Source organism: Vulpes lagopus, chromosome 6 (assembly GCF_018345385.1).
Source record: "Vulpes lagopus strain Blue_001 chromosome 6, ASM1834538v1, whole genome shotgun sequence".
NCBI classification, from domain to species: Eukaryota; Metazoa; Chordata; class Mammalia; order Carnivora; family Canidae; genus Vulpes; species Vulpes lagopus.
Genome location: NC_054829.1, coordinates 9,782,876 through 9,799,439, shown reverse-complemented (window position 1 = coordinate 9,799,439; position 16,564 = coordinate 9,782,876). Strand labels below are relative to the sequence as shown.

The window sequence follows — 16,564 nt, the reverse complement described above, 5'->3', positions numbered from 1 at the left end:
ATAGAAAATAAAAGAAGTTAATGCTCAGCGGGAAGTCTCCTTAAGGATTCTCTCCCTCGGGGTGCACCTGGGTGGCTCAGTGTTTGAGCATCTGCCTTCAGCTCAGATCATGATCCCGGGGTCCTGGGATCGAGTCCTGCATCAGCTCCCCGCAGGGAGCTTCTCCCTCTGCCTATTTCTCTGCCTCTCCCTGTGTGTCTCTCACGAATAAATACAATCTTAAAAAAAAAAAAAAAGATTCTCTCCCTGCACCCCTTCCCCTGCTCACGCTCTCTCTCTTTCTCTTCTTCTCAAATAAATAAACAAAAATTTTTTAAGTGACTTTACACAGACTCAGTTTCCAAAGCTAAAATCACTCACTACTGGCCTAGCTGGTAAATTCCAACCGTGCTTTCTATCACCCTAAAGCCACTGGGAACTCATCACAGCCCACGAAACCCCGTAAATACTTCCCCCAACTTCCCCCTTTGAGGCATTACTGAGATGCTGTCCAGGTGGTGTTCTTGCTTGCTCAGCAAGTTTATGAAACCCAGATTTGTGTGATCCAGGGAGTTCCCTGGGGATCTCTGTGGAGGAACTTCAACCTTAGGAAAACTCAGGATTCCCAGCAGAGCAGGGAGGTGCCAGCTGAGGTGCAGAGGGCACAGGAGTCTGGATCCCAGGGCTCTAAGCCCTGCTGAGGTCCTAAGTGCTAAGTGACCCAGAAGGGGTGGCCTTGTGCTCTCTGAACCTCCATGACCTGTGGGTGAAGCTCCGTGAAAACATGGGGGCTGGAAATCTGCCTCGGTACTGAGACCTCCTGGCTATGGTACACTCAATTCCTTGGAGCAAATACTTACTTTGCACAACTCCACACTTCTGTGCCCCCTCCACGGCTAGGAGGCAGTAGGAGGAATTAAAGGGAGAGAAAGGCGACAGCAGATGGAGCAGGGGAGAGATGTGTGAATATAAAAAGGGACACTTTGAGGCCGACTTAGGGAATGTCATTGATTGGATCGAGTGGAAGGAGGTAACACTCTGGCTGCCATATGGGAGGCTTGGGAACCTGGAAGACATCATCTGGTAAGACGAGTAACGTAGAGCAGTGCTTCGTGAGGTAGGCCATAGAGACCAGAGATGCCTGACCATCACCCACGAAGGGGTACAGCGCAGAGAGCAGAGGCTGATGTGGTCACATTCATACATGGGAATAGGGTGCAGCCCCACAGAGGAATGAAGTGCTGCCCCACGCCACGGCATGGGCGAACGTTGAACACACTATGCTCCGTGAAAGAAGCCAGACACCAAAGGTCACGTACTCCATAATTCCATTTATATAAAACGCCAAGTCCACAGATACAGCGAGCACTTTAGTGGTCGCCAGGTGCTGCGGAGGGGGAAGCATGCAGAGTGCTGCTTAGTGGGGCTGGGGTCTCTGTTGGGGGTGCCTGACACCGCCTGAACCTATGGAAGTGACGGCTGCACAGCATCGTGCATGTACGCACCCCCGCCGAACTGTACGCCTTTAGATGTTCGATTGGGTGCATCTCACCTCACTAGACAGACAGGGAGGCTTGCAGACACAGGAACTCAACGCCTTGCCAGATCCCAGTTGTAAGAAACCAACGGTAAAATGAAATGATGTGTAGGATTTGCTCCACACAACCCGAGGGAGAAAAGGGAGTGGAAGGTATGGGAAAATGGTGCTGACCTCATATTAATAATAATTGAAGCTGCTGGAGGTATGTGAGGTTCATTACACCATAATTCTTCCATAACAAAGATTTGGAACAAAAAAAAAGTCTTATTCCCCAGTATTCAATGCATCCTCAGCACATAGTGGGTACTGCATAGTGGGTGGATGGATGGATGGATGGATGGATGGACAGGTGAGTGGATGGATGGATGGATGGATGGATGGATGGACAGATAGATGGATGAATGCAATGAGTCTCATGTCACATCCCTGCTGTATCCTCCCCTGAGTGAACAAGAGAAACCCCTGAAGACCCTGTGAAGTCAACAACAAGGAACCTCATGGGTATTTATGTCCAGGCAGTGGATGAACACAGTAAAAGTAAAGTAATAATGAATTTGGGAGAAAATCAAGTCAGGCTCATACCCACTAACCTGTATAAACCGTGTCTCTGCACTCAGCACGCAGGCTACCTTAGTACCATCCCTGCCACCAGGCCACCTCAGGAAGGACAAGGCATTTCCGTCGCAAAAGTCTTACAAATATGCTTTCTGCTGAGGACACATTAACTTTTCTGTTGGTGCTCCGTTACAACGGAGAGTTCTTTTGGCTCTCCTGAAGAACTGGTTATTACAATATAGGCAAAGTGCAAAAGGAGTCACAGCATTTGAGGCCGACTTAGGGAATGTCATTGGTTGGATCGATGACAATTGATCGGATCAATTGAAGTTGTATAAGCCAAGCTTCGTGCAAGCAAGAACTATGACTCTGGCACAGGAGCGCCTGGCGGGAAGCAGGCGTCCTCAGGTGGAAGAATGAGGCCAGGAAAGGGTGTTGCTCCAGTTAGGTCAGTCCTTTACCGATTTTAAAGGCTGTCCCTACGCATCGCTAGATTGGATCTTCATGACCTCATCTCGAGCGGTGAGGAGGGTGAGGGAGGAATGACACTCGGGAGGGCGTGCAGCGCTGGAATCGAGACTCCCCCCACCCACCGCAGGACACCAGCCCCAACCACAAAGCATCACACCTGCTCTGTTGCTCCTTCTTCCCTGTGCGTGGGATTCCACATAACCTTGAGTTTAGGAGTGGGTTGTTTTCCTCATTATTGGGTGTGCTAAGAGTGGACATTGGGCCAAGGGAGCGTCAGTACAGCCTGTGTTAACCCCAGAGGCCCAAGCTGTCACTGTCCTCCCACAGGGACAGACTTCTGTGTCCCGGGCCATGCAGACCTGCCGGATCTCCTCCAGCTCCTTGGAGAGCACTCGACTGTAGCTGAGTGCGGGGCTGTGGGTGCAGCTGGAGCCCTGCCGCCTCCCCCCACCCCTGCTTGGTGAGCCTGCCACAGCTTGTCTCATTGTGACACATGCACGCAGGCACCCCACGCTCCGAGAGCTACGCGTGTAGGCAGCTGTCTGGAGTGGCGTTGGCTTGCCCTGCCTCCACAACCTCCGACACGCTCTTTCTCCCCTTTCAACCTCTGCTGAAACTCCTTGCCTCACTCTCTCCTGACCCATGTTCCAGTCTTAGCTCAGAAACCACCTCTTCCAGGAAGCCCTCCAGGAACTCCCCACCTTCTGTGCCTCCTGTAGGCTCCCCATTCACCCTGCATAGGCCGCCTCTGACGGAGCTGTGATCAGCCTCTCCGCGTGCCCATCTTAGGCAATCACTAGCAAGCCTCTTCCAGGTAATCCCTCATGTCCCGGCTGCCAAATATTTATTGAATGAGGGAGTGAATGAACATGTTTCTCTCTGAGTCTCATTTTTTTTTCCTGTCTGTCCAACGCTCAGATTGGATCATGGTGTCCTGGCAGCTCAATAGCTCTTTGGTTTGGAGGACTTGGCCACTCCACGCACACCACTTCAGGTGAATTCTGTGTGTCTGTCCCAGTGGACCTGAGCCCCGGAGGGAGCAGCTGCGTCTCATCCATTGTGCATCCCTCGCACGTGGCTCAAATCCTGCACAGAACCCCCACAAAAACCTGCACATGGGTGTGAATAGCAGTTGCATTCATAATTGCTAGAACCTGGAAGCACCAAGACATCCTTCAAGAAATGAAGGGAGAGATAACCCGGGGTTCATCCAGACAATGGAGTATTACTTGGCCCGTGTTTGTGCAGTGAGTGAATGAATGAACACATGAATGGATGTTCAATATAATAACGGAATGAAAGTTTTACAAACTTTTCAGCAAAACCAGGATAGTCACCAAAGCAGATGAGCGGGCAAATGGACAAATGAGGACTCCTCTGTTCTCTGCTGGTAAATGATAAGGAACAACCCTTTACAGATGAAGTTTTCCCAGGGGCTGTTTCTGTTGCTTCTCCCTTTTCCAGAGAGAACTCAAGGACTGCCTGCGGACATGGAAAATCAGAGGCAGGACAGGGCCGTGTGATGAGGATCAGTTCCATCATAATTAACCCAAACTCAGGGGTCCCCAGTGAGATTGCCACAGGGGGATGGAGGGATGGTTTGGTTTTGGGGTGGAGTCCCAAAGGATGGTGCTTGGTTTTGTGGGGCTAAGTGCTGAAACCCTAGAAGGGAATTTTTTTTTTAAAGAGAGACAGAAAAATAAATAAATAAAAAATAAAGAGAGACAGAGAACACGCGAGCAGTGAGGGTGGGGCAGAGAGAGAGAGGAAGAGAATCCCAAGCAGTCTCCACGTTCAACAAGGAGGCTGATGTGGGGCTTGATCCCCCGACCCTGAGATCATGACCTGAGCTGAAATCAAGAGTTGGACGCTTAACCAACTGAGCCACCCGGGTGCCCCTAGAATGGAATTTCCAAGGGTAACCCATAAACCATTTGTGCTTTCAACAAATATCAATTGACAGTCTGCTCTGTGCTGAGTACTAGGAATTGAGCAGCGAATACACAGACAGAATGATGCCCTCATAGAGCTTACCTTTCGGTAGGAAAGCTAGATAAATATTTCATATCATTCCAGATGAGCATAAGAAAGATAAAGCAGGACTTAGGGTGGTGAGGGCAGAGGTAGGGCCTCTCTAAGAAGGTGACCTTTCAGCAGAGAACTGAGTGAAGTGAAGGAGTGTACAGAGTAAGTGCTGTAGAAAGGCGGTTCATTGTTCTAGGTAGCAAGTGCAAAGGTCCTGAGGCAGGATTGAGCTCTTAAGTTCTAGAGTAACAAGAAGGCCAGAGTGGTGAGAGCAGAGGGAGAGAGGAGAAGGATGGTCAGAGGGGAGGTCAGAATATTGCCAAGGCCCAAATCACGTAGGGCTTCCTAAGAGGTGGTGAGAAGTGTAGAATTTCTCCTCAGGGTGATGGCGACCATTGGCAATCTTGAACTAGAAGTGAATAAATCTGATTTGCCTTTCTTTTGAAGATTTATTTTATCTATTTGAGAGACAGAGAGAGAGAGAGAGTAGGGGGAGGGGCAGAGGCAGAGGGTCTCAAGCAGACTTCCTGCTGATGGTGGAGGCCGATGCGGGGCTTGATCTCGTGACCTGAGATCATGACCTGAGCGGAAACCGAGAGTCAGACGCTTAACCGACTGAGCCACCCGGGAGTCCCAAATCTGATTTACCTTTTAAAAGTATCACAGCGACTTGACGGGATGAGCACTGGGTGTTATTCTGTATGTTGGCAAATTGAACACCAATAAAAAATAAATTTATTATTAAAAAAATTAAAAATATATATAAAAAATAAAAGTATCACAGCGGATCCCTCAGTGGAGCAAAGAGTTAGCTCACACCGTTACTGAAATAGATTCTAGTCTTCACTGAGATCTCCGTCAGAATCCTGCGAAGGGAGGCAGGTCTCCTGGGGCAATAGCATCTGCTGCTATCGGGGGCCCACCCCGAGCTGGGTCCTGGGCTAGGGCAGTATGGCGCAGGATCACTCGAATTCCTATAACCCTGCGACGAGGGGATTCTTAGCACCACCCGAGAGAGGGCAAGCAGAGGCCCCAAGAGGTAAAGTGACTTGGCCAAGGTCTCTGGGCTCGCACATAGCAGCAGAGCCTGAGCCAAGGCCGGGCTGCCAGGGTGTCTCCCTGCACCATGAGATGCCTCCTCGCCTGCTCTCCTCGGGAGCACCCTGCCAGTCCAAGACCAGGGATGAGCAACGGGGCTCAGGCGGGGTGAGTCACCCAAGGTCACATTCCAGGATATGATGGAGCCGGGATTTAAAAGGGGTCGCCTAGAGGAGGTGCTGTGAGCTGTTGGGTGAGACCCAATCTCTGTGTGAGCAGGAAGCAGGTGGGTTGGGAAGGAAGGACAAAGTGGACTGCCTCAAAGGTTGGGGGGGTGGGTTCCCAAAGCCTGGCAGGCGGCTAGAGAAGACTCAGCTGACTCGAGACCTGTGGCACCTGTGGAGCCCAGGGACGGGTGTGGAGGAGGCACGATCGTTGCCCCTGGGGGCAAATGGAGCCCTCACCTGCACTTGGTGCCAAGGGCTCTCTCAGCAGGTGTGCAGGGATGTGCGCTTCTGTTCACACAAGACAGCTGCTTGGGTGTTCCTTTCATCTCCTCCTGAATCCACCCACACCCAGGCTCTGGGTTCTAATCCTGATCCCACCACCTACCAGCTGCTTGGCTTCCTGCAAGTTTCCTAACCTTTCCAGGTCTCGTCTGCCAACTGCGAGTGCAAAACCAGTGCCTCCCCGCACAGGGGCGTGGGAAGGATGACAAGAGGACTTGCCCGTGATGCCCGGGAAGCATCTGCTCAATGCCTGGCCCAGAGCAGACATTCTGTGCATATCACTGGCTCCCGTTACTGTCACCATTGACGCTGTGCTTCCGGCCCCTGCTTCCAGACCAAGGACCCTTAGAGGCCGGAGGCCCCTCGGTGGTGTCTGCTGGTCACCGTGCCCACGGCTGCGGCTCATTGTCCCGTCCTGGTTAACCAAGAGGTTTCTGATCTTGTCGACCCGAGCTGCAAACCAGCCTTCCCAGGCCTGCCCTGCCTTGCCACAAAATTTCCGTGAACAGCATGGACTTTGCTTTCAAGCTCTATAGACCGTTGGCTTTGGATGCCCCTGGAGAGAACATCCTCTTCTCCCCAGCGAGCGTCTCCTCGGCTTTGGCCATGCTCATCCTCGGGGTCCCAGCAGCCAGTAGGGCCCAGCTCCTGGAGGGTGAGATCCAGGAGGGCTTCCAGGATCTGCTGCTCAAGCCACCTGTGCCGGGCCCACAGCTCCTCCTGGCCATGGGTCAGCACATGCTCAGGGCCAGCCGAGACCCGGCGGAAACCCAGAAATGCATCCACGAGTACGTAGAGAAGCAGACCCAGGGGAAGTGTGGAGCCCGGGCAGAGGAGCTCGGGACGGAAACCGCAGCAGTGCTCGTGAATCACATGCTCCTCAGAGGTAGGAGTATATACATCCATTGTGGAATCTCCTTTGCAGAATGGGGGCTCCAGCACACCTGAGCCATCCTCCTCACAGCTCCCGGGAAGCCTCCCCTGCTGACTTAGATCTAGGGGACACTCCATAAGTGTCTGCCCACTGAATCCTTGATGCCTCTACTTGAATACCCCCATAACGGGGAACTCATCACCTGTCCCACTTTAATAGTACTTGTTGCGTTTTTTTCAAAGAAGGATCTTTGCATTTTCAGTGTGCATAAGAACTCGCTGGGGTATTTGTTTAAAATGCAAGTGTCTGATTCTGACTTAAGTCAGGGACCTATGACCCTGCATTTGAAGCAACTCGCCTCTCTTCCCCCCACGGGTGATTCTGCTTCAGGAGGGCTGCGATCTCCACTATAAGCAACCACTGGATTAAGAAACATGATTCCCTTCCTCTGGCAGGTCCCGGGAGTCATGGATTAGAGCCAGAGGAATCCCAAGGCAGGGAGGTCCTTTATTTTCTCCAAAAAGAGCCAACAGGAGTGTATGCCTCATTCCTCCGTCACACTTCATTCAGCAGGTGAATTCAGAGCTGGTTATTTGTACAGCGTTTTGCAGGTCTTGAGGGCTCTTCCCACCCGCAATCTCATTCGATCTTCTCACCTGGAGGAGGCAGACAAAGCTAAGATGAACATTCCGGTCTTACAGATAAGACAGATTTTTTTAAAAGGAGGAAAAGTTCTTTTCCTGATCCAATAAGGCATCGCCCAAATACACATCTGTGCATGTTTATCATCTGTTATATGTGTGTTTGCACACACACCCACACACCCAGTATCAGGTCCCTAAGTACATGTCAGGCACGGTGCATATTTCATTTGTGTTGGATTCTCCTCGCAACCCGGCCAGATCAATGCTATGACCACTTGAGACATGAGAACACTGAGGAAGCTGGGAAGTTAGGTCATCCACGTCTCAAAGCCAGGCAGGCCTAGTCTTCAGAGCCACACCTACGTTCTCAGCAGCTTGTACCACAGTGATGGCCTCTTCTTAAAAATTAACCCCCTCCCCGTCCACCGCCAAGAAAGGTCCAGGAGACCAGAGAGAGCAACCGTGTACCAGCGATAGGATCACACTATCATAACACTGTTGTGCTGTCATAATAATATTTATCTCCATTTTACAGGCAAGGGGACAGACGCTCAGAGCCACCAAGGGCTCAGCACCCCCAGGGTCACACAGGCAGAGAAGACAGCCCTGAAGCTGGGCTTGGTGTCCAGAGTGTGGACTTCCATCCCCAAGGGCTGCCAGAAGGTGACCCCTAAGCCCATTCTTGGTTCTTTCCCCGAGAGTGACATTGGGGTTCGTCTACCCCTCAGCCTGGTGCGTGCAACCCTGTGACCCACATGCCGCTAACCCAAAGGATTTCTTTGGGGATGAGCACAGAGCCGTGCAGGGCCCACGATGAAGCAGAAGACCCGCCACCACTTCCTCCGTGATCCTGAGCTGCAATGCTCCCTGCTGAGATGGACCAACCGGGGCAAGACGGGTCAGCCCTGCTGCTCCAAACACTGATGAGTGAGATGGTTTGCCCAGGGCAAGGTAGACTGGCCCAGCAGCAGAGTCCCGGGAAGTCGGCCCCTTGCCTTCTCCACCAGGCACCCCGCAGTGGCCCTCAGGCCCCCTCAGCGCATCATCACTCCCCCAGCGCAGTCATCCCCTAGGACACTGCTATTCCCAAGACACTGTCCACCACACCCAAGGCATTGTCACCCCTCCCCCCGCCCAAGGCTTTGTCACCGTTCCACAGCCTCCCTGAAAGTATCTGAATGGGGCCAAAAGGGAGCAGTGGACCAGGAGTCTGGAGGCCGGTTTCTGGTCCTAGCTCTGCTGCAGACCAGGGTGGCACATTGATTAGCCGGAGCTCCAGACCCTAAAACTAGGGGAGGCCAAGGGATCCCAGGACAGAGGATAGGGTGCATTTTAGAAAGCCCTCTGGAGGCTGCCCCTCGGAGAGGCGGGTGAGAAGCCTGAGCTCCTGGGGCGGGTTAGAGGCAGTGGAGGCATCTGTGAAAGCCGCGGGCCTTCCTGGGATCTCAACGGCAAACCAATTTTGGTCTCCCCAGAGAACTCGATTTCCATTTCCCCAAAGGTTCCCTTCCCAGCACCGGTGGAGCAGAGGTGCCCCTCCCAGGCGTGCCCATGGGCAGAGGCCTGTGTGCGGGGGCAGCCTGCACTGAGCACATCTAAGGTAGGTTGCAAATCAGGTTTCGGGGGATCCCCTCAGTGTCTCTGGGCAACTTCTGGAAGATGGCCACTGCCTCCTTAAAGCTGGCAGCTGCTGCTTCTGTAACACTGCAAGCTGCTGTTTGCCTGTGCATTCGATCCTCATTAGGCACACGAACACCTGAGACTCTGGGGATCCCCTGGGGATCCAGGCAGCATTTCTGTCCCCAGGGCACGGACAAGGAAAGGGGAGCCAAGAGATTTGCACACAGTCAGGCCTGGAGGTGCAGAGGAAGCCTCCTGGGGAGGACGCTCCTGGTCTGAAGGAACTGAAGGGGAACATGGGCACAGCCCAGGGAGCAGAGGCTGGAGCCTCTGGGAACGGGAAGTCCCCTGCTATGGGTGGAGCTGGGGCCCTAGGAGAACCTGTAAAGCCACCCTGAGGACCTGGGACTCTATCTGGAAGCCAAATGAGAACACACAGGGACTGTAAGCATGGAGAGCAGCATGATGATATTTGCATTCTAGAAAGATCTAGAAAGATCTGTGGAGGGTGGAGTGGAGGGACATGGATCAGAGAGAACAGAGGAAAGGCTCAAAGCCACGCACTCAGGGAGAGAATCGCAGAAGAAGGAAGCAGAGGGCTGAGGGCAAATCAGGGTGGGTGGGGGGAGCTCGTTGCCTGAAGCGCCATCAGCTTCCTCTCCCATGGCGCTCTCATCGGACATTCACTGGGCACCATGCCATGCCAGGTGCCATGCCAACACCTGGCAGCAAACTGACGAGGTAGGTGCTGTGCCCCTATTTTATAGATGAGGAATCTGAAGCTAGTCACCCGGTCACCACTGCTAGTTAGCATCACACCCTGCTAGTTAGCGTCAAGCCAGGGTTTGAGGCCAAAGGCCTGCATTCTTTCTCAAACAGCACTGGGTCCCTGTGGCTTCCATATCACACACATTCCAGAAAGGGGCAGTGGAGGGTGAGGGAAAGAATGTGGGGTCTGAGGTCAAACAGACACTAGTCTGAGCCCTTACTTTGTCCCATCCTAGCTGTGTGACCTTAGGCAAGCCACAACACCTCTCTGAACCTCTAAACCTCCACTGCCTTATCAGATCACTGGGGACCCTGAGCAGTATTTGGGAGGGGAAGCAACTTTCTAAGATCACATCCTGGGGTGAGGAGCCAGGTGCAGTCAGGTGGGGTGGGGTGTAGAGCCAGAGTCCTCCAACTTCAGGTCAAGTGATCTCTCACAGGCAGTGACGATGGAGGGATACGAGCCAGAGCGAGGGATTACTATGTCCCGGGTGTAGACTGAGTTTGGGGAAGGAGCAGTAAACAGAGCAAAATCAGAGTCTAGTGTGTGGCTGGAGGGCACACAGCAAGTAGACCACCTGCATCTGTAGCATGTGAGTGACAATAAGTCTCACAGTCTAAGGGGTGGACAAAAGGATAGGTGACCTGGCAGGTGGAGGGATGGTTATGGGTGGGGGTAAGTAAGAGAAGAGAGAAAAAATTGGTATAAAAATAAGGGCCCAGGGACCCCTAGGTAGCTCAGCGGTTTAATGCCTGCCTTCGGCTCAGGGTGTGATCCTGGGGTCCCGGGATCGAGTCCCACGTGGGGCTCCTTGCATGGAGCCTTCTTCTCTTCTCTGCCAGTGTCTCTACCTCTCTCTGTGTGTCTCTCATGAAGAAATAAATAAAATCTTTTTTTAAAAAAAAGGGTGGCCTGGTAAATCCCTCCCATGGGGTCAGTCAATGATTCCAGAATTTTCTTTGCAGGTCATTCACAAGGTTGAGATGACTCTGAATGGATAGGGCTCAAAGGCCATTGCCGCCATCAGCCTCCCGGTCACTCCCAGGCCTCACCCCAACCTGGACCCCGCACCCCCTCCTGGCACTAAGTTTAACCGACCCTTCCTGATGAGGACTTTTCACTTGGACACAGGAAGCATGCTTTTTCTGGAGAAGATGGTAAAGCCACTGGGATCATGCTCCCCAGAGGCACTGGACGGTCCTGGGAGAACAGAGCTGGGGACCACCCTAGAGTCCCTGCTCTGAAGACTGAGTCACCGTCAAAGTCTCTGCGTGGCCTCGGAGACATCACCAGGCTACTGGGGCTTCTCTGCCTCTTTGTCTGAAGGGAAATGGGAGGCATTCTTGAAGCCGGCTGAGGGCAGGGATCCTCGTACAAGCTTCACGCAGCCACGAAAGTCACCCCCTGCTCAAGTGCCAGGAGCTTCTGTTGAGGTATCAGGTTCAATGAGACATTGTGCACACCCTATTCTTCTGCGTGGTTTCATGGGAACCTGAGAACCTGGGGTGAGGGTAGGAAGGGGGCATCAAGCTGTGGCATGGAGCGAACACCTACGTACCAGTCGTTCTCTATATTTTATCTCATTTTAAAACTAATTCCCACAACCTAACAGGATAAGTGCTGGTTGAACCATATCACATTGATTATATTTGACCTTTTTTAAAAAAAAAAAACCTACGATGAAGGGCAACTTCACATGGTTCCACTTAATATTATTTCTCTCTTTTCATAGCTGGGGCTCAGAGTTTACGCAATGCACCATGCTTGGGCAGCTCAAAAGTAGCAGAGCTGGGATCTGGAGTGTTCTACTTCAAAGCCTACACTCTTCCCATTCTCTTCCATTTGGCGAAATTGGTGATTCTCAGGCTTGTTCCTGGGCGCAAATCCCGAGCATCTTGTTAAAAAGTAGACTTTGAGTCAGCAGGTCTGGGATCTGGGCTTCCTAACAAGGTCCCGGCGTTGTGAGGCTGCTGCTGGTCAGGTGAGCATGCTTGTGGTAGCAGGTGCTTGATGCTCTCGTCCCCCTGATGCAAGGAGGGACTGGTATGGTCCTCAGGACAGAGGAGTGTCACGGGCCCCTCAGTGCATGTGTGGGCCTGAGTACAATTTTAGAAATACTTTTTTGAAGTCTACAGACAGAGCTTGCTCTAGGGTCGCCAATTAATGCACATATTGGGTGAAAATAAGTGTCCTGAATAAAGTCGTGTTGCCCCTTCTAATCATACCATAGGGTCTGTAACCATCTGTGGGTTATGGGCCATGCCAGTCCCTGTAGATGGGATGTTGGCTGGTCTCCAGCTTCTCAGAAGGGAGCCACACAGACACACAAATCCTGTCCCTGGCTCTCACTATGCTTATGCCCACCAGAAGCAGTAAGTGGGCAACTGGCAGGTGCAAAGAGCTCCACTGAATTCAGGGCAGGGGCTGTGCTGTGTGACCCCATGTAAGCCTCATTTTGTATTTTGCATTTACAGCCAGAGATAAAATTGATTTTTCCTCTCTTCTCCAGTGAGCACCAAGGAGTCCATAAAATCAGCCTTCCCAGAGTGGGGAGCCCAGAACCCCTAAAAAGGAGAGGTGAACAGCCCCAAAGTACTGGAAAATAGCTATCTTGCTTATGTTTTGTTTCTTGAGGATTGGCGATGGGTGTTCCGAACTCAAATACTTGGGGGCCAGGTTGGGCAGTAGGCAGAGATTTTGAGTTCAGGAGCAGAAATCAGCTGAATTTGGTGTTGGGAAAGCACAGGGAGTGGCAAGATCTGTGGATCTGGACAGCAGGGCCTCAGCTAAACGTGGCACACAGGGTGGCCTGTCTATGACAGTGGCTTCTTAGAGGGCATAGAATTTACATTTTGACCAGGGCACTTGGGTGGCTCAGTCGCTTAAGTGTCCGACTCTTGGTTTCAGCTCACGTCATGATCTCAGGGTCATGAGATGGAGCCCCGAGTCGGGTTCCGTGCTCAGCGGGGAATCTGCTTGAAGATTCTCTCCTTCTTCCCCTTCCCAACTCTCTCCCTCTCTTTCAGATAAATAAATCTTTTTTTTAAAAAAAGTTTTACACTTTGACCTAAGAATGTAGGCAGACCTAGTGGTTCTGTTTCACCCAGGCCTCTTCTAAGTGGTGGGCCTGCCTTCCGTAGGGGGTTGTCCTCACCTGGCTGCTGGAAAACCACCCACCAATGCCTCCACCTTCCAGCCGACAGGAAGGGGTGAGGAAAAATGGAAGGCACCCTCTTCCTTTAAGTGTGCAACCCGTGAGTACCACCCCTCTCTTCAGCTCATCTCCTATTGGCCAGACCCCAGACACATGGTACCCCTAGCTGCAAGAGAGGCAGAGAACGTTGCTTCCATCTTGGGTGACCATGTGCCCGGCCAGAAATTGGGGATTCTCAGAAGAAGGGATGATAGACTACTGGGTACCCCCCACAGCCTCTGCCTAAGTTCCTGCCAGCCTCAGTTGGAATTGCCTTGCAGAAAGGTGTCCCAGGGCTGCTGGCTTTTCAAATTTCAAAAGAAACTAAAAAGCTAGGTTTTTAGGTGAAAATGTTTCCCCTTTTGAATGTTGACAACCAGTTCAATTTTTAAAAATACCGAGCAGGCCGACGGCGCATAGGGTAAATGAAACACGCAGCTGGGCGGAGTGGAAGGCCACTACAGCATGACCCTAGGACAAGGTACTGGCTGCTGGAGTTTTGGTGAAAGCCCAGCCCTGGGGTATGACCTGCACTGAGGTCTCCAGGCCACCACGAGACAGTCCCCAGAGAGAGAAAGTGTCAGCTACAAAGTAGCTTCGATCACAGGACTGGGGTTCAGAAATGTTTGAGCAGATTTTACAAAAGATACTCAAGACTCGTCTTTTAGACTGTTTCTGCCAATAGAGCCAATTTGTGCAAGAATCACTATTATAACAAGCTAATTAGTGATTTTGTTGAATAGAGACAAAAAACAGTAAGTGGCTTGGAAAATATAGAAACATTTGTGAATTATCTATGTCTTCCCTTATTTCCCATCTAGACATTATTGGCCCATCCAGGACACCCAGACATGAACAATCAGAATTAAATTCAGTCACCTTTGGTATTTTGCTGATTTCCAGTCACATGAAACTGCAGCTGTGTACGGGATTTTCAATCCTATTATTTTGAAGGTATCATTTTTCTATTTTCCATTTTGTTCAGCAGTTTGTTTTGGCGTGCCTGAGAGCTGGTCAGGCTCCAGATACGTATGGAAGCTGGGAACCGCTTGCACTTTGCCCTTGGTAGGCCTTGCTAGGAGGTAACCAGGGTCTCCCGCCTGTCCCCTCTGGGCAGGATACAGTAATAGACGTGTGACATCAGGAAGAAGGTGTGGGCAGAGCCAGGACTCCTCAGGCCAGACAGAGCCCGAGGCCTAGAGCCAGGAGGGGTTCCAGGGTGGAGAAGGACCCTCCCAGCTGAACGGTCACCCATCCTTCATTCCACAAGTATCTGTACCCACAGCCTGCCAAGCGCTGGGCGTACACTCATATGGTCAGAGGCAGGAACCCACCCTGCAGGACACCCTGTGGGGAACATGGGATCTTTGACCCCAGAAGTCCCAGGGAGGCAAGACCTTGGCATCAGCACCCCTGCTCAGGTGGCTGCAGGGAAGGGTCAGAGCTCCTTGGGCAGAGATCCTGGGCACACGATGAGGTGTGTTGTGAGTGGGGCTGCTTTCCTGGTTTAGGAGGAAGGAAATCATCAGGGCAACCAGGATGGGGTATTGGGAGGGATGACCAGAGTCTGGGGCAACCCACCCTGACCCCAACTCCCCATCTCCCACCGCTGGAGGCAGTGCAGCCTTCCAGGGAAAGAGGGACGGAGAAGAAAACTCAGCGTCTGACCAACAGCTCTGCCCAAGCACCTGTGTCAGGAGGACGGGGTTAGACTACACTCAGGTATCAGCAGTCCCTAAGGAGAGGGGGGCACTGGAGGCCCACCATGAGGGCTTCTCTCTGCACCTTCTTAAGGACCCACATGGGCATGGGCCAGCGTGGCTCCATGGTTAGGAGCTGGACTCCCAATCCCCCAATCCATATTTGGCCTTTGTGGCAAATTAGGAACTTCCATCCCTCAGCCCACTATAAACTGGAGGTTCTCTCACCTGGGAGTCGGGGGACACTGGCACCCCCCACCACGTGGGGAGTGCCGAGCACAGTCCCCAGGCCAGGGAAGAGCCTTGGAAGTGCTCTCTGCTATCACCACCCAGACTGAGTGGAATGATGGCCCCTGGAAAGGTATGTCCGCATCCTAACAACCAGACCCGGCCACCATCACCTCTGTGGAAATGGGGTCTTCGTAGATGTCACCAGGTGAGATGTCACCCTGAGCCCAACGACAAGTGCTTCTAAGAGTAAGGAGGAGACACAGACCCAGAGGAAGGTCGTGTGGAGATGGAGGCAGAGAAGGGAGGCCGGCCGTGTGGGAGGCTGACAGCCAGCAGAAGCCGGGGGACAAGCAGGAATTGTCCCCTAGTGCTTTCAGAGGGAGCGTGGCCCCCGCTGACACCTGTGCCTGAGACTTCTAGACTATAGAACTGTGAGTCAAGACAGTTCCTTTGGTTTAAGCCTGCCAGCTTGTGGTCCTCTGCTCGGGCAGCCCTAAGAGAGCAGTACACGAGCGGTGCTGGAAGTCAGAGTTGGCAATGCACTTGGCGTGGCGAATGCTTGCTGGGTGATGTCCACATGGGGCTCCAGACGCAGCAGGGGTGACTCGCATCCCCACCTCTGGAGTCAACAATGCTGTGTCCCTTGAGCTCCCCAGATGGGTGAGATCTGTTCTGAGCCCCATCCTTTGGGGCTGGTGGAGAGTCCCCTTCAGCCACCTGGGGCTCTTCCCCAGGCCCTGCCGGGCTCTCAGTGGTGCTCTCCCCTCAGAGGCCCTGCTAGGTCGCTCCTCGTCCAGGCCTCCAGGGGCCCGGGAGATCCCAGGTCATAGCTCCCACCTCTGGACCATTTCCACCCACCCCTGAGCAGCACCTTCCAAGGCTTTGACAGCCCCTGGCCTCTGCAAGGGAGTGAAGTGCTGGTGTCCTGTTCAATGCACCCACTTCTCCTTTTTAGGTTTAAGGAAGCTGATCTGGCCAAGCCCCAAGCCCTACCTTCACCCCAGTGATGACGTGACCCAAGGCCTCAGCGTGAGCTCAGACGTCCACCATACCAAGGCCAGGAGGGGCTCTCTGGCTGCCTAGCCACATGGCTCTTGGTCCTGGGCTACAAAATTCCTGCAACAAGGAAGCTCGCTGAAGCTGGTCGGCCTTCTGGGACAAGCACACGTGCCAGTAGCACAGGCCATGTTGGGGTAGGTCATCCTGCCGCACACAGGGCAGCGTAACACAAACCCTGCCCCTGAGGAGCTCACCGGGGTTGCTGTGCACACTGGGGCAGAATGTAAGTAACCTCAGCTATGATGGAGGGCAAATCGAGGACAGATTTAGCCTGACGAGGACGATGGGGAGGCAGGGTGGCCCTGTCAGAAGGTGCTAGGTGGCATCCTGGTGCCAGCCAGTAGCTGTTGTATGGTG

At 52.8% G+C, this 16,564-nt stretch overlaps 1 protein-coding gene across 1 annotated transcript; it reads left to right on the top strand.

Annotated features, from left to right (window-relative positions):
* Window positions 1-5,701: 5,701 nt before the first annotated feature.
* LOC121492490 (putative serpin A13) lies at window positions 5,702-16,231 on the top strand. The gene is given in 6 exon segments (XM_041757773.1): window positions 5,702-5,776; window positions 6,467-6,569; window positions 6,572-7,003; window positions 8,364-8,438; window positions 8,441-8,533; window positions 16,104-16,231. Coding segments are annotated over 6 exon segments (906 nt in total).
* The last annotated feature ends 333 nt before the right edge of the window (window positions 16,232-16,564 follow it).